This window comes from Silurus aristotelis, assembly GCF_946808225.1.
Source record: "Silurus aristotelis genome assembly, chromosome: 5".
NCBI lineage: Eukaryota > Metazoa > Chordata > Actinopteri > Siluriformes > Siluridae > Silurus > Silurus aristotelis.
Window position 1 is genome coordinate 27,977,820 of NC_139578.1, and position 26,981 is coordinate 28,004,800.

The window sequence follows — 26,981 nt, forward strand, 5'->3', positions numbered from 1 at the left end:
TTTATTACAATTTTGGATAATTTATTTGAACTTCCTTGCCACATTCTCAGTGATTTGGTAAGTGGGATGTGGCGTGGCCCAAATGACTTGCTCGGTTTTTGACAGCTTTCAGAAGGAACCTGTATTTAATGTCATTACAAATTCAGTCAAAAAGAGGTTTGAGGACAAAGAGAAAAAAAACATGATTACAAATGAAAAATCATAGATAAACATCATATCTGATCATAAATTAAAAGAAAATAATTAGCGCTGGATCGCTGTTAAAATTGTGTTTTCTTTCGATAGATATTATGTTAATCTTATAATCATATTGAATAAAAGTAAATATATCACACGATCTTCAGATAAGGATCTGGACGTTTCGATGAACGAAAGTACACAATCTTTGCTTGTATGTTATATAATATGAAACAACAACTGCAAAAAAAAAGAATAATAATAATAATAATAATAATAATTAAAAAACACATCCTGATGTGTTGAGATTTGTAATAAACCCTAACGACATGATTGAGAAACAAACATCCATGGGTCAATTATGTGAAATAGCAAAATAGATGCATATTTATATATATATACTGTATATAGTACTGCAAACAGAACGTGATGTCTTAATGTTTGCTTTGAAATTGAATGGATGGAAAGGGACAACGTTTTCAATTTCCTCATTTGGACAGTCCCGATCTTCCTGAAGGTCAGCAAGGTCAACCATCTTCAAAAAAAAAAAAAAAAAAAAAAAAGGTTTCCTTAGGTTCCCTTAAAAAAAAACTCATTCCAAGTGGAAAGTCTGTGAGGCAGTTTTTAGGGTGTGGTCTAGTCCAGCTGTTCTTGTTTTATCCTGTTCGTCTGGAGTCCTCGCTGAGATCTCCGGAGCTCTCGCCGCAGCACGTACTCGCTGAACTGAGACGAGTCGACGCCGCCACCGCATGAGCCTACGATCTCGAAGCCGCGCTGCTGTAGTCGTTCCAGGACCTGCGATGGAACGCAAAAACACGCGCAATGAGACACACACGCTGATACAAATCAACATGATAACAATTCAATATACTGGACTTTTGTAATAGTATCAGGCATCCAGAACATACACAATATGGACAAATGTTTGGGACACTTGATGACAAGATGTGCCTTTTTTTTTTACATCCTGTTCCACATTTAATCCCCATTTGCTGCTATAATAACCTCCAGTCTTCCGGGACAATGTCTCACCAGATTTTAGAGATTTGGGGTGCAGTCAGGATTTACATTCATCCCAAAGGTGTTTAGAAGGGTTGGAGCTCTATAGCAGGAGATCTTCCACTCCAACCCATGTAAACTACATCAACCATGAAGCTGGCTTTGTGCACAGGGACATCGTCATTTTAGAACAGGTTTGGATCTCCTAGTTCAAGTGAAGGGAAAATGTAATTCTACTGCATCTAAAGACGTCTTATACAATTGTACTCCTCCAAAACAGTTTTTGGGAAGAACCACATATGGCTGAAAAAAAATCAGATGTTCCAATACTTTTGCATTATAGTGTAACTATACACTTTGTACTCAAACTATTTTCTTTTTTTCAATAATTCATCTGTTAGGAAAAAACAAATCCCATATGGTGTGTGTATACAGTTTATAATTAGTTTTCGAAAATTGTATACAGTTCATTTTTAGGATAGACTATTTTCTTTAACGCCAGCTTTCACCCAAAAGAGCTCAAATGACATTCGGTTTGTTGAGGGTTGCATCTCGGATTTACCGAGTTAAGGTGCAAATGTGGATACGTAAAAAACACGCCATCATGTAAAACATATTGTAAAACATTACAGAAAGAATAAGCGGAAAAATTGTAATCAGATGATGACGCAAATCACATGTGTTCGAAAAGGATTTGGCGAGTGAAAATGATATATTTGGTTATGGCTATGGAAAGAAATGCTTTTGGATTCATTGTTTGGGTAAAATTCTGAAGCTCCGTTACAGCAATTGAACAAACACAAACACTCAAATTATTTGATTGATACTTCTTTTTTTTTATGTACAATTGTGCTTTGCAGATTTTATCATCGAATACATCGACACTGGTTCACTAGGTTGCAGAATTTGGACAACATGTTGGGATTGTATATGAGTCTTTGGAGGTTGTATCAATACCCTTCTCATTTATTTGAACCAGGAGACCCAAACCTGTTCCAGCATGATGATGTCCCTGTACACAAATCCGGCTCCATGAAGATCTGCTTTACATGGGTTGGAGTGGAAGATCTCCTGCTATAGAACTCCAACCCTACTGAACACCTTTGGGATAAATTGGAATGCACCCCAGGCTTACTTAACAGTGAAACCGGGACACACAAGTGCTAGTTTAAATGTTTCAGGAAGAGGTAGGTCTTCACCTGTCGTTTTCAAGATAGCTACTCATGGATTATTCATGGTTTGTACATCTCTGTTCAGAAAATTAATACAATACAATGCAAGTATTGTAGAGTGGTGGCTCCAGCGGTTAAGGCGCTGGGTTACCGATCGGAAGGTCGGGGGTTCGAGCCCCGGTATCGCCAAGCTGCCACTCTTGGGCCCTTGAGCAAGGCCCTTAACCCTCTTTGCTCCAGTGGAACCCTTACAAGAAAAATAAATCAAGGACCGTGACGTCAAAGCGACGTGGGGCCGCCTTCCCGTGGGCTCACCACCTGCAGAAAGGACCGTAAGGGACCGGTGCTGAGAGGATTGGGTGGCAGTCGAAGGCGGGGGCCTTGACAGCCCGATCCCTGGACACAGAGAAGTGTCTGGGGAATCTGCTTAGACTGCTGCCCCCGCGACCCGAATTACAGATAAGCGGGAGAAGATGAAATTAAATGGAAAAAAAAACAATGCAAGTACATGTTCTTGCTTGGAAATTAGCCCTACTTCTTTTTCTGAAATACAAAATCCTAGCTGCACATCTTTTACTTCAAAGGAAACTCGCACTGCACGTGCAGGTTGAAGACATCTAGGGCTTGTCAATGCTTTCGTCATTATTGCACTCTTGAATTCAGAATGATAGAGAATGAGAAACAGAGCATGTGGGCTGTTACATGTGACACTGTCTTGTCCCACCTCATGGAGATTGTGGACCTTTAAAGAAGTAGATGCAAAGCCCGCAAAACCATCTAGAGATGTACCAGGGCCATTTGGATTCCACCTTATGTACAGTTTGGACATTGAACCTCTTTGAGTGTTTAAAGGCTCTGCCACGGAGAAGTTGGTGTTGGATCTATGATGATCTCAAATGTTGAGCTATTTCACGAGTTGCTCGGTAGCTCCTGGTTCCACAACGTCAACTGACTGTATAAGACTGTAGAAAAAACATTACTCATAATCACACATTCCAGTGCTCATGTTAGTTCTCACTCTCCAGTGTTTTGTATTCTTTAAAGACTATAATTCACACTCTTATATCACCCAAATGAGGATGGGTTCCTCCTACTAAAACCGATAGAGTATGTGCTTTTGAATGTTTGTATGTTTGTGTCTTTATATGTTATCTATGTCCTTGTGGATCCACAATCATCAAATTCCATCAAAAGACCTAGGGGAGTAGAGCCTGCGCAGCATGGAAGCAAAAAATCTCAGAGCCTGAACCTCCAACCCCCCAAATTTCCAGTCGCTTCAGGCTGCCTGCAAACCCCCTGCCAACACTACAAAGGTCTCGCATCTTTGCATCACCCTCCAGATACACACACACACACACACACACACACACACACACACACACACACACACACACACACACACACACACACCTCCTGGCTCCATTAAGCCCAGATACAGCATCCACTGCGGGCTCACTTTAATAACCAAACAGGATTATGGGCAGTGCCTAAGGACTACCCAGTAGCATTAGTGTGTGTGTGTGTGTGTGTGTGTGTGTGTGTGTGTGTGTGTGTGTGTGTGCCAGCGTGTGTGTGCCAGTGTGTATGCATGCCATTATGTGCAGCTAATGTAAGTTTCAAAATTTTACTCTCTTGTATACAAATGAAGCTATTATTGTTGCTTTTCCCAGAATAATTAGCATTGTGTGGTAACAGTAAATCCAATAGCACTACATTTTGAGCTCTGCGAGCAGAATGCTACTGTAAAACACAAAAGAAATGGCACAAAAAAAACTCCACATTTAAAATTTTTTTTTTTTGCTAACATTAATTTAAGGCCAGTGGAGTCACACAAACCAAACGTCTCTAAAAAGCTTCGTTTTACAAGAAAATGCAGTTCAACTTTAAAGATTTCATAGACAATCCTAGATTTCCAACATTCACAAGTATAATTAAGGCCATGTCTGCACTAATATGTGCAATAATATGTTTAAAAAACACATATCTTTCTCTCCGTTTGGGCCTTCCTTCCACGCTGAGACGGCGTTTTCAGTAAACAGAAACGTACCTGTTTGAAAACACTCTCCAAAGTGAATACATTGGAAAACCTGACGTATCAAAGGGCCACAATGTAAATAAACCCTAGGCAGAAATGATGCAGGTTAAAGAGTCTTACTGTTTTTCTCATGAGCAGTACAGGGACGTAAAGGTTTTCAGACGTTTCAGTGTGGATGAGCAAATTTGTGTAGATGTATCTAGTGTAGATGTATCTAGTTTGTCCAGATTAGTGTAGACGTAGCCTTAATAATGAAATACATAAAAGTGCTTTAGCTAACTAGCTTTAAAGTAATACAGGTAGAAAGATCTAAACGTAGCAAGATAATAACAAAAAAGCTTAAACTTCTAGCTAATGTTAGCAAGCTACTCTATAAATGTAGCAACAATTCCTTGGAGAAGGCTAGTCTCACAAATTGCCGAGTTATAATGTTTTCTGGTTGCTTTCTTTTTCACTACATTCATAATCTTCTAACCCTGTGTTTAGAAGAAAGGCAGTGAAAGTAAAAGTTTCAGTCAGCCATCTTGCTAAAGCTTTTATTACAAGCAAAGTTCAGGAAGATACCATGATCGACAAATGACCCATAGACAAGCTATGTAAAAAAAATGTTCAACTGACTGGCAGACAGAAAGTCCCATCTTCCTGTTAAAAAGTAATCATTATTGAAAGTTTAGTTAGTGGTCTAGGCCATGCCCATACCTGAACAGAGTTGAGATGGCAGTAGCCGTTTAGAGGGAATCGGATGACGTGTGTGGAGTCATGGTTCCAGCCGGCGTTCACAGAGTTGCACATGACGTCACCGATCTCTGGGAAAATGTCTTCGATGAGGGCCTTGTCTCCGCTCAGCGTGATGCGCTCCCCCAGGTCGGGCGCCACACGCACCACCACGCACTCGCACGGACACGAGATCCGGTTGAGCTCCCGCTCGTGACGCCAGCGCTCCAGTTCCACCAGCATCGGCTGCAGCTGGAAGTACCGCGCCTCCTCGTACAACAGGCTGAAGTCCTGCAGGGACAGTACGACAAGAATTCAGTATATTTTGGGTAGCAAATGCAATCAGCTAATGTCAGCCCAGTGTATGTCTTAAGGACATTCAATGCAGCAATTCAGAAGAAGACATTTTGCTGATGTATCCATGAAGTTTGGATCAAAATCCATGAAGTTTGATGGCCAAATTATTGACCATTTCTATGGTAACTAAACACATCAAAACACACCCTCATGAGATTCCTTTTTGGTTTACATTTACGGTGTTTGGTGGACGTGCTTATCCACAGCGACTTACATTGATCTTGTTGATACAACAGTCACTTTAAAGCTAAGGGCCTTGCTCAGGGGCCCAGAAGTGGCAGAAGGGTAAGGCTTGGTTTTGAACTCATGGCCTTTGGATCCAAAGTCCAATGCCACAATAAAGACCTTATCCACTAAGTTACCAGTTTGCCCATCTAAATCCTATTTCTCCCTTCATTCATTGTTATGATATAAAACATGTAAAACAAATAAATTTCTGGTAATAATTACGGTATAGCAATTGGTCCTGCACTCTCTTTTTCCTCTTTTGACAAAAAAAAGAATACAAACGTCTGTCCCGAAATTGTTTAATTATAGAATTACCTCAGATCATTACAAAGCTCTTGCACTGGAGACCCCTTCCATATAAACTTCACCGTATCTGTTCTACACACTTACATTCTTGAACATGGTTTCTAACATGTTTTTCATAAGTCTTATAAGTCCCTGTGAATTATAAATGTTACCATAGAAACTATAGCACGTTGGAACAAGCGCCATGATCGTAGGTTTCCAGCTGGACTACCAACCAATCAGCATGAAGACTTTAACAGCACTGGGGTGCAATCAGCGACAGTGAGTCACTCACAGGAAATGCTTAATACGTGTAAAAACAAGACACAAAAACCACTAATGGGGTAATTGTGGGGGCGATTAAAACAACAACAACCGAATAGCCACAAACGCTCCAAGAATCTCTGAGTAAATGTACCCTTTCTGTGAACCAAAGCCACTCTGGAGTCTTTGCTTATTTTAGCTGACATAGTTTCCCCATGGACAGACCATCAGATAATGGGATTATTTGTTTTCTCCCAAGGCAAATTTGTAATTAAGGGCCAAATGACACACAGGAGCAGGCCACTGGAATGCAAATGCAGTTCGTGGCGAGAACAAAAGGCTGTAATGTGCACATCTGAATAACAGAACGCTTAGTGCTTGCTATACGTGCCGCCGTGCATATGTATCGTAAATCATGAAGGCTTGTTCTCGCCGTCTGGGTGCTGCGCTCGATAGATCTTAACGTTTCAGATCAGCTACTGTCATAATGGCTGCATCCATCAGCAGAAGCAAAACTTTATATAATGTATACGATGGGGACACATGATTGACCCCCCGGATCTCATTCTCTCATTCTTTATCTCTCTTGCTTACTTTGAAGTCGTCAGGGATGAGGAGCTTGGACGTCCTGAGGAAGTTGAGGATGTAGCGGAACATGTGACCATCCCTGTCAATGAAGTAGTGTTGCTTCAGGCTGTCCAGAACAATGGGCTCCGTGCCATCGAAAAGACGGCCAATTCTGCTCCGAGAAAGAGAGAGAGAGAGAGAGAGAGAGAGAGAGGGAGAGAGAGAGATAGTTAAGAAGAAATTGCTAAATAATAAACTTAAACAATAATTTTAAAATACCTTTGTTTTTTTTCTAAAGCTAAGATGGCAGTAAGTAAAAACATCCACATTCAAGTAGATTTTAGTATTTTACTGTCTATCTATCTATCTATCTATCTATCTATCTATCTATCTATCTATCTATCTATCTATCTATCTATCTATCTATCTATCTATCTATCTATCTATCTATCTATCTATCTATCTATCAATCTATCTATCTGTCTGTCAATGATAAATCAATCAATCAATCAATCATCTATCTATCTATCTATCTATCTATCTATCTATCTATCTATCTATCTATCTATCTATCTATCTATCTATCTATCTATCTATCTATCTATCTGTCTGTCAATGATAAATCAATCAATCAATCAATCATCTATCTATCTATCTATCTATCTATCTATCTATCTATCTATCTATCTATCTATCTATCTATCTATCTATCTATCTATCTATCTATCCATCCATCCATCCATCCATCCATCCATCCATCCATCCATCCATCCATCCATCCATCCATTTATTGTATCTACCCCCAGTATGACAAAAACACTGACCATGATTAAACTGTCACTTATACCAATACACAAATGCATAGTTTTCTTTCACATTCACATCCCGTTGTCTCCCTGGTTGGGTATCATGTTCTGAGTTCTCCACTGCTGCAGGCGGTGCTTTAAAAATTGCCTGCCTACAGGAAGAAGTCTGATAACTTAAAAGTGTTTAAAACATTAATTAACTCTGACAATTCAGTAGTTGTTGCAAAGCAAGAGCAAACGAAAATGAGTAAAAAGAAGAATGGTTTATTTTGTTTTAAATTTACAAAAATAAAATAATACAATGGTCAAAGATAGTAAACCCTTTTTGATACTGGGACTGACTGGGATTGGCCATGCCTTGTTTCTGTTGACCAATCACAGGCTTGGTTTGTTGTACTGCACACTTATCATTTATTAATATATTTACTGTTGTGTCTTAACTACAGTATTGTTTTGTGTTGCATCATGGTACTGAAGAAACACATTTTGTTCCAATGTATTGTATCTAACAAAAGTGAGTATTGCACAGATGGTGCTTCTCCACCTTCCGCTTGAGGATGCCCTACAGGTGCTCAATAGGGTTCAGGTTTGGAGAAATTCTTGGCCACTCCATGTCCTTCACCTTCAGCTTCCTCGCTAAGGCAGTTGTTATCTTGGTGGTGGGTTTGGGGTCGTTATTATGTTGGAAAACTCTCGTTCGGTCCAGTTTCTAAAGGGAGCAGCATCATGTTTTGCTTCCTCTCAATGACCCTGGTCACTGTACAGGTAACTAAAGTTTCAGGGTGTTACTGATCTTCTTATATTCTAGGAGTCTTTACCATGAGGTACCATATTGAACATCCAGTGGTCAGTATGAGAGAATTGTACTCAAAGCGCCAAATTTGAACTGCTTTAATACAAGAAACACACATTTGTATGGTTCTGTCAAGCAGACAAAAACATGAACATGATGAATACGACATGTTACATGATGTACAGCTGTTATCACTGAGGGTGTACTCACTTTTGTTGCCAGTTATTTAGACAATAATGGCTGTATTGTTGAGTTATTTTCAGAGGACAGTAAATCTGTACTGATATACAAACTGCACATTGACAACCCAAATATATCCAAGTTTCATTTCTATTGTATTGTTCCTTGAGAAGATAAACTAAAATGGTTTCTGAAATATGAGGGGTGCACTCACTTTTGGAAGATACTGTATACAAGCTATATAGCAGAGGTGGAAAGTACTCACATTACTGTAATTGGGTGGTCTTTTTGTGTACTTCTACTTTTTTAAGTAGTTTTTAAAACCTTTAATTGTAGTTTAATGTGTTTTTTATTTGTGTATTTTTTTTTTATTGCACCGTAAGTTGTAAAGGTGATCCTTCAATTGAAAGGAACTAGTTTAAAACGTATATCTAATTGTCCTTTTTGAACTACACTAGAATTGCCCACCCCACCCCCTCCCCCCAATAAAAAAAAATGCAACTTGTTCAATTTTACTCTGAAAAAAAAAAATGCAGCTCGATGTAGTTTTAAACGAAAAAAAAAACTCAATCTGATTGAAATTCTAGACCCTCGTTGTAAAAGGGTACAAGGGCCATCTGGTTGTGGAAGTGGTCCCTGGCCTCAGCGCTGGGCTTGTGGTCTGGCCTTAGTGCTCTGGCTCCCAGCCTCCACATGGATCTTGTATCCTGCGGCCTGCTACGGCGGCACACAACCTCCTTTTTGTTTGTGTAAAAATGTGAGCTAAAACATTTCCATCAAAATTATTATTATTTTTTTTTATTCATGGTGATTTTGGATGCAAGTTAGCCAGTTACTACAGTCCATGATTTGAAGCAGTAAAAATATTTGTCCTATTGTAAAAATGCTTTTTAAATATAATTGCTAAACTGTTTTTTTTTTTTAAGTCAACTTCAGATAAGAAGCGAGAGTTCAGGGTTCAGGTGGCATATGCAAGTCTCTAATAAATCTGCTCCGACATGGTGTTCTAGCAAGATGATATCATGCTGACGCACAGTTAATGCGAGCAACAGGGGACCATCATCATATCCATTTCATATAAAAAATATTCACCTATTTATTTTCATTCACTACTTTCCTTTTATACTGGTTAATTTATGTTTATTGGATACTTGTCCAAGATTCGAATGTGTAGCATTACTGTTAGTGATGGGAAAATCGGATCGTTTCAGTGACTTTGAATCTCGTTTATTAAAACGAACGAACCTTTTTTGTTTTAATCGTTTAGTTTATTTTGTGTCTTTGATCAGAAATAATATAAAATGTTACATTTTCTACACGTCTGTATACACGTACTTTGTAGTTCACTATTTACCATTAATGTACAATAACCAGTGAAGCCCTACTCCATGTTATAGGTGTCATGAGTCATAGTGTATTCTGACCGAATCCTGGGTGTGAGTTGGGAACACATTGATTGGTATGACCAGTGTCACCCCAGGAATTCATTTGGACACTCATTCACACCTAGTGGGAAATTTAGCATAACGTTTCCGGTATCACCAATGTTTTTGGAAGAAGGAAGAAACCGGAGAATAAACCCACACAGATACTAGAAGAACTTGCAAAACTCTGAATAGACAGTATACCAAGCTCAAACATCTGTGAGAAACACAAATGCTTAACACCACTGCAAAGGTCTGAATGTCAAAAGTATGATAATTTTCTTATAAAAGTCTCTCAAGCCCTCACCTGGATTCGGGGTACTTGGTGAGGGTGGCGAGGCTGCTGGTGTACATGTGGCCGCCCACATCGATGTGCACAGGCGCGTTGGACTTGGTGAGCTGCGCTGGAGTCGGGATGCCCTGATTGCTGAGAGGTGACGCTGGAGACCTGGTGATCATCGGCCTGGACATGTTGGAGCGGTTATCCTTTAGAATGACAAAAGAGCATCGGAAAACAACTTAGTGAAAGTCACTAAAAGGTCACATTCATGATCAAAACTTATTTTTCTAGAAAGTGATTGTCTTGAATGGGCATTTTTGGATGGATTTGTTTCAGCACTGAACTGGAAAGAACAACATTATAATTAAGTAAGAAAAATGGACACAACTTTCCAATTCCCAGATTTATATGGCAATTCTCTAAAATCGGCCAAAATGTTTCCTATATATACAGTATATAAACCAGCCATTAGGGAGGCACAAACCGGTGCACTCTTAGTGCTGGTCCCAAGCCTAGATAAATGGGGAGGTTTGCATTAGGAAGGGCATCCAGCATAAAACATGTGCCAAATTAAATATGCAGATCACGAATCAGAATTCCATACTGGATCGGTCAAGGCCCGGGCTACCAACGACACAGGTATTGTTACCCAACAGGGTACTGTTGGAAATTGGGGTACTGTTGGCCTAAAGGGGAAGAAGGAGAGGGGGATAGACATTTACAAAGACAGCAGGAAAAGGAGAAGTGTAGTAGAGTTAGGGTTCATACTTCATGTGGGTACAGGAAAGGGAGTAAGGCATTAAGTTATGGGAAAGAGTAATGGACACCAGGCTGAGAGGAAAGGAAGACCATCTGTGAGCAACAGTATGGTTGCATGGCGAGGAATTGAGATGGTTTGGACATGTGCAGAGGAGGGATATGGGGTATATCAGTAGGAGAATGCTGAGGATGGAGCCACCAGGAAGGAGGAAAAGAGGAAGACCAAGGAGGAGGTTTATGGATGTGGTGAGTGAAGACATGCAGGTAGTTGGTTTGAAAGAGGCAGATGTAGAGGACAGGGGGGTATGGAGACGGATAGATTTTTATAAATAGATTTTATGATAGATTTTGTGGATTTTTTCCTAGAACTGCACTTCCACTTTTTACTGCAGCAGGCCTCATTTTCACTCAAAGAAGAGCTCGAATAAATTCCAAAGTCTTTGAGAACCAGCTTTTGTTGAAGAAAAAAATATTGACCCTCTCTGAGACTGAGAGTGTCATCAAATCACAGTCAGCTCTGAATATTTGGTTTTACTTCATCTACAATTATTTGCTATCATTTTATTTGTTTTAGAAGACAGATTCAATTAACAAATAGTAACATTCGTCTTTTTCTTCTTTCGGCTTCTCCCATTAGGGGTCGCTTCAGCGGATCATCCGTCTCCATACCCCCCTGTCCTCTACATCTGCCTCTTTCAAACCAAACAAATAGAAAGATTGCTTTTGTCTTTTTATTTTAAGCGACTTTTTTAATCTTTGTTTCATTCTGGGGGGTTGAAGAGGTTGTTGTGTGGATGGTTATTGCAGTGTTCAGATGTACAATTTGATTTGTATTTTAGGGAATAAATCCACACAAATCAACTGTTTTTGGCTTATGAGTCATAGAACTCAAGATGTGTTGAAAGCACGAACTCTAAGGCTTTTACTCGTCAAATTGGATTGGTGATCTTGTAATGGAGTAAGTTTTGGAGTAAAAGCCAATCTACTTTTACTAAAGTATGATTTTCAGGTACCTCTGAATTGATACTGTATAATTAATCTGTGATTTGCTATATGTGACCTTTGGCCCTTTTAACGTAACAGAGCTCTATTTACGTACGTGCATAATCCATAAATTTCTCCGCACTTCTTCCAGACAGATCTGTAACCCTAATTAGAGCAGATGTTGAGAAAGATCTCAGTGTATGAGGTGTCCCTGACCCACAAAGTGCTCAGCTACATTACTCAAGCTTTATTACTTTTTTCAGGTCTTGAACGACCTCTTTTCGCCAATGAAGTGGAAAATTATTGTGCAGCCGCTGTTGTTGTAATAAGTACAAAAAGAAAGACTTTGAAAAGGAAAAAAACTAAATCTGGGCTTTTTTTTTTTAAACCATCCATATTGCCATGGTGTGGTTAGTGGTGTAGTTTTCACACCTTCGTTCCTCCCTCTTTACCAATTAAGCCTGCCTCAGAGTCAAGGCCTTTAGCAAGCATTTGCATTGCATTTGTGCTGCTGCTGATAAGCGAGAGTTCTATCAGAAGCCATGCTTCACTTACGAAATGCAGTGTATGTGTGTGTGTGTGTGTGTGTGTGAGAAAGAAAGAGAGAGAGAGAGAGAGAGAGAGAGAGTGAAAGAGAGAGAGAGAGAGAGAGAGAGAGAGAGAGAGAGAGAGAGAGATCAGGAGAGTTTGCCAGCGAAGCCTCAGGGGGACACACTGCTGCTCTTCAAAACACAGACCTGAGTTAAGCTGCAGGAACGAGCAATGGGATCAAACTCCCATCCACAAAGTGTTTCTTCACTATTTCACTTACATCCTGCACTCCTACTGTGTGTGAGGAAGAAAGAAAGAGAAAGAGAGAGAGAAATATGAGAGAAGTAGAGAGGTAGAAAGTGTGCTAGGGAACCCGGTCACTTCCAGTTAGGGAGTGTGGAACTGTCTCTGGGCTTGAGAGCAAACGTTCTCACACATTAGCACTGCGGAGACTTACTTCATACACTATTAAAGTGTACTTGCACTTATCTTTATCCTGGTCAAGGAAGTTGTAAGACTCTGGGAAGTGTAAGCCAGGGGTACACCTTGGCTGGAAGGTACCGGTCTATCACAAGGTGTGATGTACACACACATTTACACTCATCCACACTAAAGAGGCAATTCAGACGGAGGAAAAGATTTACTTTTAGACTATTGTGAGAATGTTTGATATGTATGATATTATGTTATTGTCATTTCTGGAGAATAAAGTTACACAATCAAGACTAGAATAGTTTGTTAATAGTACCGTAATTTCCGGACTATTAAACGCACCCATATATAAGCCGCACTGAATTTGACAAAGATTTTTATATTGAACATAAATAAGCCGCACCTGTCTATAAGCCACAGGTGTCTACATTGAAACTCATGAACATTACACAGGCTCTAATGAAAGACAGTGTCTCTTACACGACTTGTATTTAAACAGTAGCCTACCAAGAAAGTCATTGTTCACTGTCTTCCTCCTTCCTTTCACAACAATTTATCTCGGGAGTTTTTCTTTTGGCATCGTCGTGCGTTTAAAAATCACCATCGGTGAAGCTTTTCTCCCGATGCCGTGCAGCTCAGAACACAGGTGAAGTGCCTTTTTTTTATGCAGGTTTGACGCAGGTCAAATGTCAGAGGAACATCATCCATATTTATGATGTGGTGTGGCGCGATTCAGTGGGAGCGCATCTGATTTAATATAAAGAGTTTCATTGGTTCACCTGAACCCGTTTGGCAATTTCATTGGTCTAATGTTAAGGGGCTCAGTTTTTTGGCTTGAAGTTTGTGAAACTGGGAAAAACCCAGGAAAAAATCCATAAATTAGCCGCTTCGTTGTTTAAGCCGCGGGGTTCAAAGCGTGGGAAAAAGTGGCGGCTTATAGTCAGGGAAATACGGTATATAGCATATAGTAGCTATAAATGGAATAGGGAAAATACTGTTGCTAGCATAAGATAATGCAATGGCGTATACAATAACAACCATCATTACTAGAAAATACAATGCTTTTTAAACATCCCATTTCACATTTACTCCTCATTTTCTATAACAATAAACTTCACTCTTCTGGGAAGATATTTTGGTGGAGATTTGTGCTCATTCAGACAAAAGGGTGTTTGCAAAGGTCAGGTACTCGCATAAGGTGAGGAGGCCTGGGGTGCAGTCCATTCATCATAAAGGTGTTCAATAGGATTGAGGTCAGAACTCTATAGTGGGAGTAGTTCCACTCCAACACATGTAAAGCATATCTTAATGGAGCTGTCTTTGTGTACATGTGGAGCACGTTTGGGTCTCCTAGTTCAAGGTCAAATGTAATGCTACAACATCCAAAGACCACCTATACAATTGTATTCCTTAATCACATATGGCTAAATAAGTCAAGTGTCCTAATATTTGTGTCCTTATATTGAATAAGATTTAATAAAAAAATAAAAAATTAAGGAGTCAATATTTGATTACATCACTTAATATACTTGCAAATCACCTAGCTAGCCCATTCACTCACCGCTCATACAATCATCAAAAGTTGTATACACCTGTTCCTTTGTCAATAATAATCAAATTTTTCATTAATTAGCTGCAAAAATAGTCAATTAGAATTTTAATTATTTAAATGAATCAGCTTTTGAATACAGCCATTACTGTCAAAATAACTGTCAACATACGTAAGTAAACCCTAACAGCTGCACCTCGTGTAACCGTGCAAAGCCACACGTCCTATTCATCATGTTCATGTTGTCTGCTTGACAGGACCATACAAATTTGTGTATCTTGTATTAGAGCAGTTAAAATGTGGCACTTTGAGTCCAATTCTCTCATACTTACCACTGGAGGTTCAACATGGCACCTCATGGTAAAGACTCTCTGAGGGTCTGAGAATTAGAATTGTTCCTCTCCATAAAGATGCTGAGACTATAGGAAGATCAGTATCACCCTGAAACTGAGTTACAGTACAGCGGTCAGGGTCATACAGAGGTTTTCCAAGACGTGTTCCACTCAGAACAGACCTCGCAAGGGTCCATCAAAGACTTTGAGTCCTCGTGCTGTGCGTCAGGTGCAGAAGCTGCTTCAGAAAACAGACGCATGAGTGCTGCAGTGTTGTTTTAGAGGTTGCAGAAGCGGAAGGTTCATGCTCTTGGACAGGTCGTCTTCAGGACGGCCTGTCCAAGAGCATTAATTACTGGAAGCTGTGGTCTGATGAGACTAAGAAAAACTTGCTCAGATGGTGGCATGTGTGGTCATGCCCTGTTGAGGAATACCAAGGAAATTTTCTCTTACAGTCAAGCATGCTGGTGGTAGCATCATGGCCTGGTGCTGCGTGAGTGCTGCTGGTACTGGAGAGCTGCGGTTCTTTGAGGGAAACATGAATTCCAACATGTACTGTGGCATTCTGAAGCAGAACATGATGCCCTCTCCTCAGAAACTGGGCCGAACGGCAGTTTTCCATTATAATAAACACACACAACAAACACACCACCAAGATGACAACTGCATTTCCAAAGATAAATGTGATGGGAGTGGCCAAGTATGTCTCCAGACCTGATAATAAGCACCTGTGGGGCATCTTCAAGCGGAAGACGGAGAAGCGCCATGTGTCTAACATCCAGCTTCTCCGTGATGTCATTATAGAGGAGTGGAAGAGGATCCCACTTTCAGGAGATACTGTATATATATATATATATATATATATATATATATATATATATATATATATATATATATATATATGATGTCGAAAAATCAACCCTGCATGAAGAATAACCAGCAGTCCTGTAAGTGATGAGTAGAAAATAGAGTAAAAATAGAGCGCCTTGTGCATTAGCAAAATTTTTATCTCCAGAACCTGATTAAAGTACACATGTCTTTACTGAACTGATTTTTTCATCAGAAATAAAATTCTCAAAACTTCTTGGTCGACCTCCACATCATGTATTCACGTGCACATCATTAAAGCGTTTCTCATTGCTTTGATCTAATTGCGAATGCTTTGATACGTTCAAATAATTGATTGTGTAAAATCGTTTGCTGTTTCCTGCATCATCAGTTGTTTATGATCATGTTGAGCAAAATATATTATACTGGTTTCACCTGAATAGTTTTAATCCCCCAAAACATTTGGGCTTCAACTCATTGCACAAGTTATTAAATGCAGAATAGTGAGAATAGTCAGAATCTCTCATCTAAAATTTATTTTCAACGTTTTATTTGTAAATGTGACTCGAATTGATGAATTGTGCGGATGAATCTAATGCAGGCGAGTAAACGGCATCGGATCAACCGATAATCAACCGGTTCTCTAAAACACAGGTCGAAGGTGAATCTCGTGAATGATATCGCTCAGCCCTTCAGTGGTCTCACAAAAAAGTGAATCATGACATCACTTATCCATATTTAACCTGTGCTGAGTGCATTTCAGCTGTAAAAGTTTTACTGTTGACATCATTGTGCCCTCACTGACTTGACCTAAACGTGCGTATGGCATGAACGAGTGGACTTAACGACTAAATCGCGGCACAAAAGTGTGATGGAGTTGCTTCAGATGCAGTAGGTGGCTGCATGAAACAAACAAAATAAAAAAATTAAAAATACAAGATTGCAGATCCTTCTGGGTTCTAGTGATGTTGCTATAAAAGAAATCTCATCTAACAAACTTCGCTCAGGCTGATAAAGCATTCAAAGAGCTCCAACAGAGATCCACCCAAGGGGAAATAACAAGAAAAAGTCGATGAAAGTGTTTCGAAATGTAACCGAGCTGTGATTTCTTCTCCTCTAAATCAGAATGATAGAGTTTTAATTATTTATTAAGTCAAGAGCATAACACTCAAAATAATCAGAAATATTGACATGATCTTGATTCCCTTCTGATTTGCCCACAGCACTGTTGAATTCATGATCCTGGTTGGTCAGAAGGCTTTGGTTCACTTATTCAGGCTTTGATTCAACCTTATCCAGAGCGACTTACTATTATCTCCTTCATACAACCGAGTAGTTGATGGTTAAGGGCCATGCTCAAGGGCCCAGCAGTGGCAGCTTAGTGTTGGGATATGAACTCTCAACCTTCTGATCAGAAGGCCAACATCTAAACTACTAAGCCACTCCTGTCTATACATATACAGTGGAACCTTGACACTCGCGTCCTCGATAGTTCGCGACTTTTCATTTGGACTGAGAGTTAACTCGCGAAAAGTCGGAAAGTTTGTTCTAATAAATTAAATAAAAATGTTTGAAAAACTATTTTATTATTGTAGGATTCATTTAAAGTAGTAAATAAAACATTTATGACAACATTTGACAACATTTATGTACAATTCCCCTTGAAAAAGGAACCATCAAAGCAGAGAGTCAAAACCTCGCCATTTTTTGTCACTCGCGAGGGGTCATAAAACGTAACACCCCCAGGTTTAGACAGGAGAAGTTTGAGAAGGTGGTAGCTTAGTGGTTATAGCATTAGATTTTGGATTTCACTGCTGGGCCCATGAGCAAGGCCCTTAATCCTATAGCTGCTCAGTTGTACAAATTAGATAAATGTAGGTTGTTCTGGAAAAGGGCATCTTACAAATGCTACAAATGTAAATTTATTTCCAATAACCCCTGGAAAGTTGGAAAGAAAAAACAAAACCTTAGTTTATCATCCCAGTGATGAACCAAAGAACCAAATGGTGTTCTAGATCTACCCAAAACCTGCTACTTCCCTCTTAATAGTTAACACTTCTCTGTATTAAAGCAGGAACAAGTTCAAATGTGAAGCTCCAGAGTTGGGCGAGAGATGTGGAGATCGAGCTACGGTTTTAACGCTCAAGGATGGTGAGATTCACGTTTTAGCTGAGGTGGAAGTAATAAAGTACAAATACTTTGTTATTGTACATAAGTAGTTTTCTGGTATCCAGTTTTTCAGTCCAGTTACCTGCGTGACACTAAAACAGGTAGTAGTAATGACTACTTTTTACTTAAAAATATTCTTAAAAATATTCTCTTCTCAAACTTCTTTACTTCAACTTTTACCAGAGTCTTTGAAAAACATAAGTATTTGTACGTCTACTTGAGTAAAGGTGAACTTTTAGCACCTCTGCGTTTTTGTGTAAAGCAAATCAGACCTACAGGACATCGAATGGTCCTCAGCGTATCTGCAGTGAATCTGCTCCAAGCACCGAAATATAATGGTTTCTAAAAACTGTATGTCTGTAGGTTATGACTGAATCAGTGGCCCGAGGGAGGAACGAGGAATTAAATGTGCGAGTAATATTACAGAATTTAATAACATTAAAAGCCCGTGAGGCAGCGATCAGAAACAGTAAACAGGGCTCGCTTTACAAAATGCTAATGTATCCCTGACCTTAAAGAATAATCAAATAAAGAGAAAGTGAGCCTAGAAGGTCAAATGATTCCCCTCGTCTCCACGCTGAAAACCCGTTCTACTCCAAACCTTAGTGAAATTCAGAGTCGTCTGAAGAAGAAAAATTATAGATGCCTCATTAGAGTTTCCTGAGGCACTCTTTTTTTTTTTACTTAATAGATCCCCAGTGGGACCAGTACTGACATTTAGTGTTGGTTGGAAAGAAATGAGATACTGGTTCTACTGGGAAAATTAGAGCTCTTTTGAAATATTAGTTTCAATCAGATATCTGGAGGCACTTTTAATGGTCCTGGCACTGAAACAATCTGGGAAACTCATTCAAGATCTTCCAGGAACCTTTCAGTTTTTTTGAGATCTTTGGAACACTTAAAAAGGGGGTTAGTGCCCTCTTTTAACAATGTTTATGTTTCAGTGAGAATCCTAGAACTTTAAATGTTAAAATCACCAGTAAAATAATCTAGAGAAGCTCTAAAGATCTGCTAGAAATATTCCTGAGATACAAATGAAACTATAAACCAAAAAATATCCTGAAAAAATTCAGAAAGATCTTCCTGGAACATCACTAAATTACAAACGAACAAAACCGAAATCAATCAAAAAATTATTTTGTTTCCTCTGTGTGCTTTTAAGAACTAGTTCTGCCTCATTAAGGTTTTTGGGGCACATTTTAAGGGTTACACCAGTGTGACAATCTGAAAAAACCCAGTAAACATCACATCTTCCAATAGAAAATCCAGTAGAACCAGTGTGTGGGTTGGAAACAAGAAAACCCAGGTTACTCGAATTATGTTGAAATGGTTCCTACAAGCACATTTACGGGTTCTGCCAAGGAGACGGTCAGGAAAACCAATTCAAGATCTTCCAGGAACCTTTCATTTTTTTAATCTTTGGAAAACTTATAAAAAAAATCTTCCAGTATCTTTAAATAAATGTGACTAACAAATGTAACATTTTTCCCAGAACCCCAGACAGAGAGAGACTTGCCAGGGTTCCGCTGGGGTTAGTGCCCTATTTTAACAATGTATATGTCCCAGTAAGAATCCTAGAACTTTGAATGGTTTCACCAGTAAAATAATCTAGAGAAGCTCTAGAGATCTGCTAGGAATATTCCTGAGATACAAATGAAACCATAAACCAAAGATATCCTGAGAAATCCTGAAAAATACAAATGAACAAAATCGGATTCGATCAAAAAATTATTTTCTTTCCTCTGTGTCCTTTTAAGAACTAGTTCTGCCTCATTAAGGTTTTTGGGGCACATTTTAAGGGTTGCACCAGTGAGACAATCTGAAAAACCCATTAAACATCACATTTTCCAATAGAAAATCCAGTAGAACCAGTGTGTGGGTTGGAAACAAGAAAATCCAGGTTCCACTCGAATTATGTTAAAAAGGTTCCTGCAAGCACATTTACGGGTTCTGCCAAGGAGACGGTCAGGAAAACTGACTCAAGATCTTCCAGGACCATTGGATTTTAGAGTGTACAGGAACACTGAGAATGTTTATAATGTAAAATCTGTACATGGATACACAAAATTACCATTAAGAAGAATCCAGTAGATCCAGGATTAACATGACCAGAAAGACTGGTTGTAAAGGAAATCGGAGACATTATGTTTTACAGGAACACATGTATTTCAATAAAGTTCCCTTGAGGGCACACTGAGAAGTAAGAGAATCTGAGCACAAAAAACCCCAGGAAATGTCTGAATGAAGTAGAAAAAGTTCTCCTCAATATTCAAGGCTCCTCACTATTCAAGACACACACACACACACACACACACACACACACACACACACACACACACACACACACACACACACACACAAAAGCTGCGATTGACTTGAAGGACTGAAGGAGCAGGGGCGCAGAGGAAGCGCGCTCGTTCCCCGGGGGGCTCAAGAGCTCCACAATGGCGCCTTTTACGCGACGAGTCTGGAGAAAACCGAAACCTGGAGAACCTGGCACATGGTCCAGAATGACTCCAAACGCAGAGAAAGTGCAACCTACGCCACCTATGGTTATTACAGGAACCTGCGTTGTTAGGTTTGGGCGCTACTTAGTACAGGAGTTAAAGTGGGTTTGGGACGCAAAACAAAATAAGCGCAATGGAAACGTCGGTGGTTATATACATATATGTGTGTGTGTGTGTGTGTGTGTGTGTGTGTCTGTGTCTGTGTGTGTGTAAAAATATCCGGTTCAGAGAAGCAGGAAGTAGTTCAATGTTTCGTAATCTTTTTTTTTTTCTTTTTTGTCACGTTAGAAGTGCCGTGCGCGGTTCATGCGTAAAAGCGGCCGCGCCTTTACGCGTCCAAGCTAAAGCAAAAAAAATAAAAAGAGGAGAAAAATTCGCCCTCTTACCTGGAACATCTGGAAAAAAAGTTTTGCTTTTTTTGCACCCGGGTCTGTGTTTCTCTCCCCCGTGTTTGCTTAATGTCGGCCCTGCGCGCTGGTGCCTCCACTGCCCGCGCCGTGCCGCGCCGCGCCGCCGAGAAATGCAGCAGCGTGCCGGAGAACCGCGGAGCCCTAATACAGAGGGAGAGTCGCTCCGGGGCTCCAAAACCCCTCCAGGCAAAAAAGAAAGAAAGAAAGAAGAAAAAAAGTCCAGGATACAATTAGCTCATGTCTGTAAGCCCGGTCTGAAAAAATACAAGAGGATAAAAACCGCTCCTGGCGAGCGCTCAGAGCAGCAGCAGGCTGGACTCAGAACAAACCCTTTTCCCCTCCTTTTATATATTTGTATATTTGAACGCTAAATGGCTTAAAGACACTGCTGTTTTTTCCCCCTGCGTGCCTGTCTGCCTACGACTTGCCCGTGTTTTCCCTCCTCCTCCTCCTCTTCTTCATCTTCTTTCCTTCTCCTCCTCCTCCTCCTCCTCCTCTCCCGCAGCAAAGCCGATTTTAATCGCCATGATTAGTTCGGATGCCGCGTAGCCGCAGGCGATGAACAGCAAAATGGATGGAGAGATTCAGGGCCAAAAAAGAAAAAAAAAAGAAAAATGTAGCACAGGATTATAACTATAGCTTTTAATATAAAGAACAAAAATATCTATATACATAAAGCTCGGGTACAAACCTAAACATTGCTTGAGAAGGTTGAGATGCGCTTTTATTCCCCAAAGAGAGAGAGAGAGAGAGAGAGAGAGAGAGAGAGAGAGAGAGAGAGAGAGAGAGAGAGACTTCGACTTAATCTCTATAAATAAATTACTCATTTAATGTTGCATTCTTTTTTTTTTTTCTTGGACATAAATACGGAATGACAGGATGGAGTGAACTTCATTATCTCACCCCAGTCCATCAGATTTGTTTCACTGCATATCCTCCCTCAATCTATTCAAAACCCCGTAACACCCCCCTCCCCCCTCCCCCCTCACCACCACCACCACCACCACACTCAGCTCCACTACCCTACTCCAGCTTTCTTTTATTTCTCTCTTTCTCTTTTGCCCCCTGCTGGTCAATATTAAGAGTGTAAAAATATACAATTCTGGACCAGTCTAGACCAAAGTCTAAAATCAGTGAGGAAGTTCATACAAACCACTCTAGTATAGTATAGTATAGTATTTTAAAGTATAGCACAGTAAAGTATAGTATGGTAAAGTTTAGTACGGTAAAGTATAGTATGGTAAAGTATAGTATAGTACAGATTAGTATAGTATAGTAAAGTATAGTATTATATGGTATAGTAGCATTGTATAGTATAGTAAAGTGTAGTATAGTAAAGTATAGTATAGTGTAGTATAATACAGTATGGTAAAGTATAGTATAGTAGAGAATAGTAAAGTATAGTATAGTAAAGTACAGTATAGTAAAGTATAATATTATATAGTATAGCATAGTATAGTATAGTATAGTAAAGTATAGTATTATATGGTATAGTAGCATTGTATAGTATAGTAAAGAGTAGTATAGTAAAGTTTAGTATAGTGTAGTATAATACAGTATGGTAAAGTATAGTATGGTAAAGTATAGTATAGTAGAGAATAGTAAAGTATTGTATAGTAAAGTACAGTATAGTAAAGTATAATATAATATAGTATAGCATAGTATAGTATAGTATAGTATAATACAGTATGGTAAAGTATAGTATAGTGTAGTATAATACAGTATGGTAAAGTATAGTATAGTGTAGTATAATACAGTATGGTAAAGTATAGTATAGTAAAGTACAGTATAGTAAAGTATAATATAATATAGTATAGTATAGCATAGCATAGTATAGTATAGTAAAGTATAGTATAGTGTAGTATAATACAGTATGGTAAAGTATAGTATAGTATAGTATAGTATAGTATAGTATAGTATAGTATAGTATAGTATAATACAGTATGGTAAAGTATAGTATAGTAAAGTATAATATAGTATAGCATAGTATTGTATAGTATAGTGTAGTATAGTGTAGTATAATACAGTATAGTATAGTATAGTATAGTATAGCACAGTAAAGTATAATATGGTAAAGTATAGTATAGTACATAATAGCAAAGTATAGTATAGTATAGTAAAGTACAGTATAGTAATGTATAATATAGTATAGCATAGTATTGTATAGTATAGTAAAGTGTAGTATAGTAAAGTATAGTATAGTATAATACAGTATGGTAAAGTATAGTATAGTATAGTATAGTATAGTATAGTATAGTATAGTATAATACAGTATGGTAAAGTATAATATAGTATAGCATAGTATTGTATAGTATAGTGTAGTATAGTGTAGTATAATACAGTATAGTATAGTATAGTATAGTATAGCACAGTAAAGTATAATATGGTAAAGTATAGTATAGTACATAATAGCAAAGTATAGTATAGTATAGTAAAGTACAGTATAGTAATGTATAATATAGTATAGCATAGTATTGTATAGTATAGTGTAGTATAGTGTAGTATAATACAGTATAGTATAGTATAGTATAGTATAGCACAGTAAAGTATAATATGGTAAAGTATAGTATAGTACATAATAGCAAAGTATAGTATAGTATAGTAAAGTACAGTATAGTAATGTATAATATAGTATAGCATAGTATTGTATAGTATAGTGTAGTATAGTGTAGTATAATACAGTATAGTATAGTATAGTATAGTATAGTATAGTATAGTATAGTATAGTATAGCACAGTAAAGTATAATATGGTAAAGTATAGTATAGTACATAATAGCAAAGTATAGTATAGTATAGTAAAGTACAGTATAGTAATGTATAATATAGTATAGCATAGTATTGTATAGTATAGTGTAGTATAGTGTAGTATAATACAGTATAGTATAGTATAGTATAGCACAGTAAAGTATAATATGGTAAAGTATAGTATAGTACATAATAGCAAAGTATAGTATAGTATAGTAAAGTACAGTATAGTAATGTATAATATAGTATAGCATAGTATTGTATAGTATAGTGTAGTATAGTGTAGTATAATACAGTATAGTATAGTATAGTATAGTATAGCACAGTAAAGTATAATATGGTAAAGTATAGTATAGTACATAATAGCAAAGTATAGTATAGTATAGTAAAGTACAGTATAGTAATGTATAATATAGTATAGCATAGTATTGTATAGTATAGTGTAGTATAGTGTAGTATAATACAGTATAGTATAGTATAGTATAGTATAGTATAGTATAGTATAGTATAGTATAGTATAGTATAGCACAGTAAAGTATAATATGGTAAAGTATAGTATAGTACATAATAGCAAAGTATAGTATAGTATAGTAAAGTACAGTATAGTAATGTATAATATAGTATAGCATAGTATTGTATAGTATAGTGTAGTATAGTGTAGTATAATACAGTATAGTATAGTATAGTATAGCACAGTAAAGTATAATATGGTAAAGTATAGTATAGTACATAATAGCAAAGTATAGTATAGTATAGTAAAGTACAGTATAGTAATGTATAATATAGTATAGCATAGTATTGTATAGTATAGTGTAGTATAGTGTAGTATAATACAGTATAGTATAGTATAGTATAGTATAGCACAGTAAAGTATAATATGGTAAAGTATAGTATAGTACATAATAGCAAAGTATAGTATAGTATAGTAAAGTACAGTATAGTAATGTATAATATAGTATAGCATAGTATTGTATAGTATAGTGTAGTATAGTGTAGTATAATATAGTATAGTATAGTATAGTATAGTATAGTATAGTATAGTATAGTATAGTATAGTATAGCACAGTAAAGTATAATATGGTAAAGTATAGTATAGTACATAATAGCAAAGTATAGTATAGTATAGTAAAGTACAGTATAGTAATGTATAATATAGTATAGCATAGTATTGTATAGTATAGTGTAGTATAGTGTAGTATAATACAGTATAGTATAGTATAGTATAGTATAGCACAGTAAAGTATAATATGGTAAAGTATAGTATAGTACATAATAGCAAAGTATAGTATAGTATAGTAAAGTACAGTATAGTAATGTATAATATAGTATAGCATAGTATTGTATAGTATAGTGTAGTATAGTGTAGTATAATACAGTATAGTATAGTATAGTATAGCACAGTAAAGTATAATATGGTAAAGTATAGTATAGTACATAATAGCAAAGTATAGTATAGTATAGTAAAGTACAGTATAGTAATGTATAATATAGTATAGCATAGTATTGTATAGTATAGTGTAGTATAGTGTAGTATAATACAGTATAGTATAGTATAGTATAGTATAGCACAGTAAAGTATAATATGGTAAAGTATAGTATAGTACATAATAGCAAAGTATAGTATAGTATAGTAAAGTACAGTATAGTAATGTATAATATAGTATAGCATAGTATTGTATAGTATAGTGTAGTATAGTGTAGTATAATACAGTATAGTATAGTATAGTATAGTATAGCACAGTAAAGTATAATATGGTAAAGTATAGTATAGTACATAATAGCAAAGTATAGTATAGTATAGTATAGTAAAGTACAGTATAGTAATGTATAATATAGTATAGTATAGCATAGTATTGTATAGTATAGTAAAGTGTAGTATAGTAAAGTATAGTATAGTATAATACAGTATGGTAAAGTATAGTATAGTACAGTATTGTACAGTATAGTACAGTATAGTACAGTGTAGTATAGTATATACTATATAATAATATACATATGTGTCATACGGAGAATATTCTTGGGTACACAGCTTCATTTAAATATCAAAATTATCTTCTTAAAATGTTAAAGATTTAATGGTGTGAAACATTTCCCCAAAATATGAAAATATGTATAATACTTTGATGTATGTTCAACATTCCACACAAATGACTTCCTTGTAATATTATAATATAATGTAATATTGTAATATTATATACTACCTGTAATATTAAAGATAGTATATAATGTCATATATATACAGTATCTCACAAAAGTTAGTACACCCCTCACATTTCAGCAAATGCCTTAATCCTTCTGAGGATGGAGTTTAAAAGAGCTGCACAGATTGTTGCTGGGATCCTCTTCCACTCCTCCATAATGACATCACGGAGCTGCTGGATGTTAGACGCATGACGCTTCTCCACCTTCCGCTTGAGGACGCCCCACATCAACCCAAACAGGGTTTAGGTCTGGAGACATAATTGGCCATTTGTTGCAGTGTATGGCGTGTATGGTCTAAACACTGACAAGCAGACATTTCACTTCTGCAACCTCTAAAGCGATGCTGCAGCACTCATGCGTCTGTTTTTTGACGCACAGCACGAGGACTCGACTTCTTTGGTTAACCCTTGTGAGTGGTACCCTTCTTGGAAAACCTCTGTAAGACCCTGACCACTGCACTGTAATTCTCAAATCTTTAGAGAGTCTTTGCTATGAGGTGCCATAATGAACATCCAGCACCACATTTTGATGAATAGGATATGGGACTTTGCATGGATACATGACCTACAGCTGTTGTCACTGAGGGTGTACTCACTTTTGTTGCCAGTTATTTAGACAATAATAGCTGTATGTTGAGTTATTTTCAGAGGACAGTAAATCTGTACTGCTATACAACCTGTACATTGACTACTCTAAAATATATCCAAGTTTCATTTTTATAGTATTGTCCCATAAAAAGAAATACTAAATGTTTGCTAAAATGTGAGGGGTCTACTCACTTTTGTGAGATACTTTAGATGAGTCCATGAAATACCGTATATATATCAAAATATTAAAATATCTCTCATATTGCCTTCAAAGCTTAAAAATGTACTCTCTGTCCAGTCTCCTTGATTTACATCGATTTGAAACGCAGCGCATGACAACAAAATCACGACAACATGAAATGTTTTGAGAGATACCGAGCACATCAGTGTGTTTAATCCTCAGAGGTGAAGTGAAGACACTGATATACCTCTCGTTACAGTGGTCAAGCATTTGGAGATATTAGTCAGCAAGTAAGCAGTCTGTTCTTGAAGTCGATGTGCTGGAAGCAGGAAAAATGAGCATGTTTGAGGACATTGGCAAGGACCAAATTAAAATGGCAAGATGACTGGGTGAGCTCTTCTCCAAATCACCAGGTCTTGTGAAGTGTTTCTGGTATGCACTGGTTATCGCCAAGCAAAAATGTGAACCAGCAACAGGATCGTG

The 26,981-nt window shown here is 37.6% G+C and overlaps 1 protein-coding gene across 1 annotated transcript; it reads right to left on the minus strand.

Annotated features, from left to right (window-relative positions):
- On the minus strand, positions 1 to 21,788 carry LOC310726885 (BTB/POZ domain-containing protein KCTD1). Its single transcript, XM_083542939.1, has 6 exons — positions 21,470 to 21,788; positions 20,759 to 21,278; positions 10,309 to 10,487; positions 6,826 to 6,970; positions 5,083 to 5,388; positions 1 to 972 (listed from the first exon to the last, which is right to left on the minus strand). Exons 2-6 carry the CDS (start codon positions 20,765 to 20,767, stop codon positions 814 to 816), a joined length of 798 nt encoding a protein of 265 aa, XP_083399065.1. The 5' UTR covers positions 20,768 to 21,278; positions 21,470 to 21,788; the 3' UTR covers positions 1 to 813.
- Positions 21,789 to 26,981: the final 5,193 nt, after the last annotated feature.

What these genes read in the sequence shown, in the direction of transcription:
- LOC310726885 (XM_083542939.1), bottom strand. An exon ending in ACCAAGTACCCCGAATCCAG is followed by an intron (nt 6,971 to 10,308) that starts GTGAGGGCTTGA and finishes TTCTCGGAGCAG; the next exon opens with AATTGGCCGTCTTTTCGATG. An exon ending in TCATCCCTGACGACTTCAAA is followed by an intron (nt 5,389 to 6,825) that starts GTAAGCAAGAGA and finishes CTGTCCCTGCAG; the next exon opens with GACTTCAGCCTGTTGTACGA.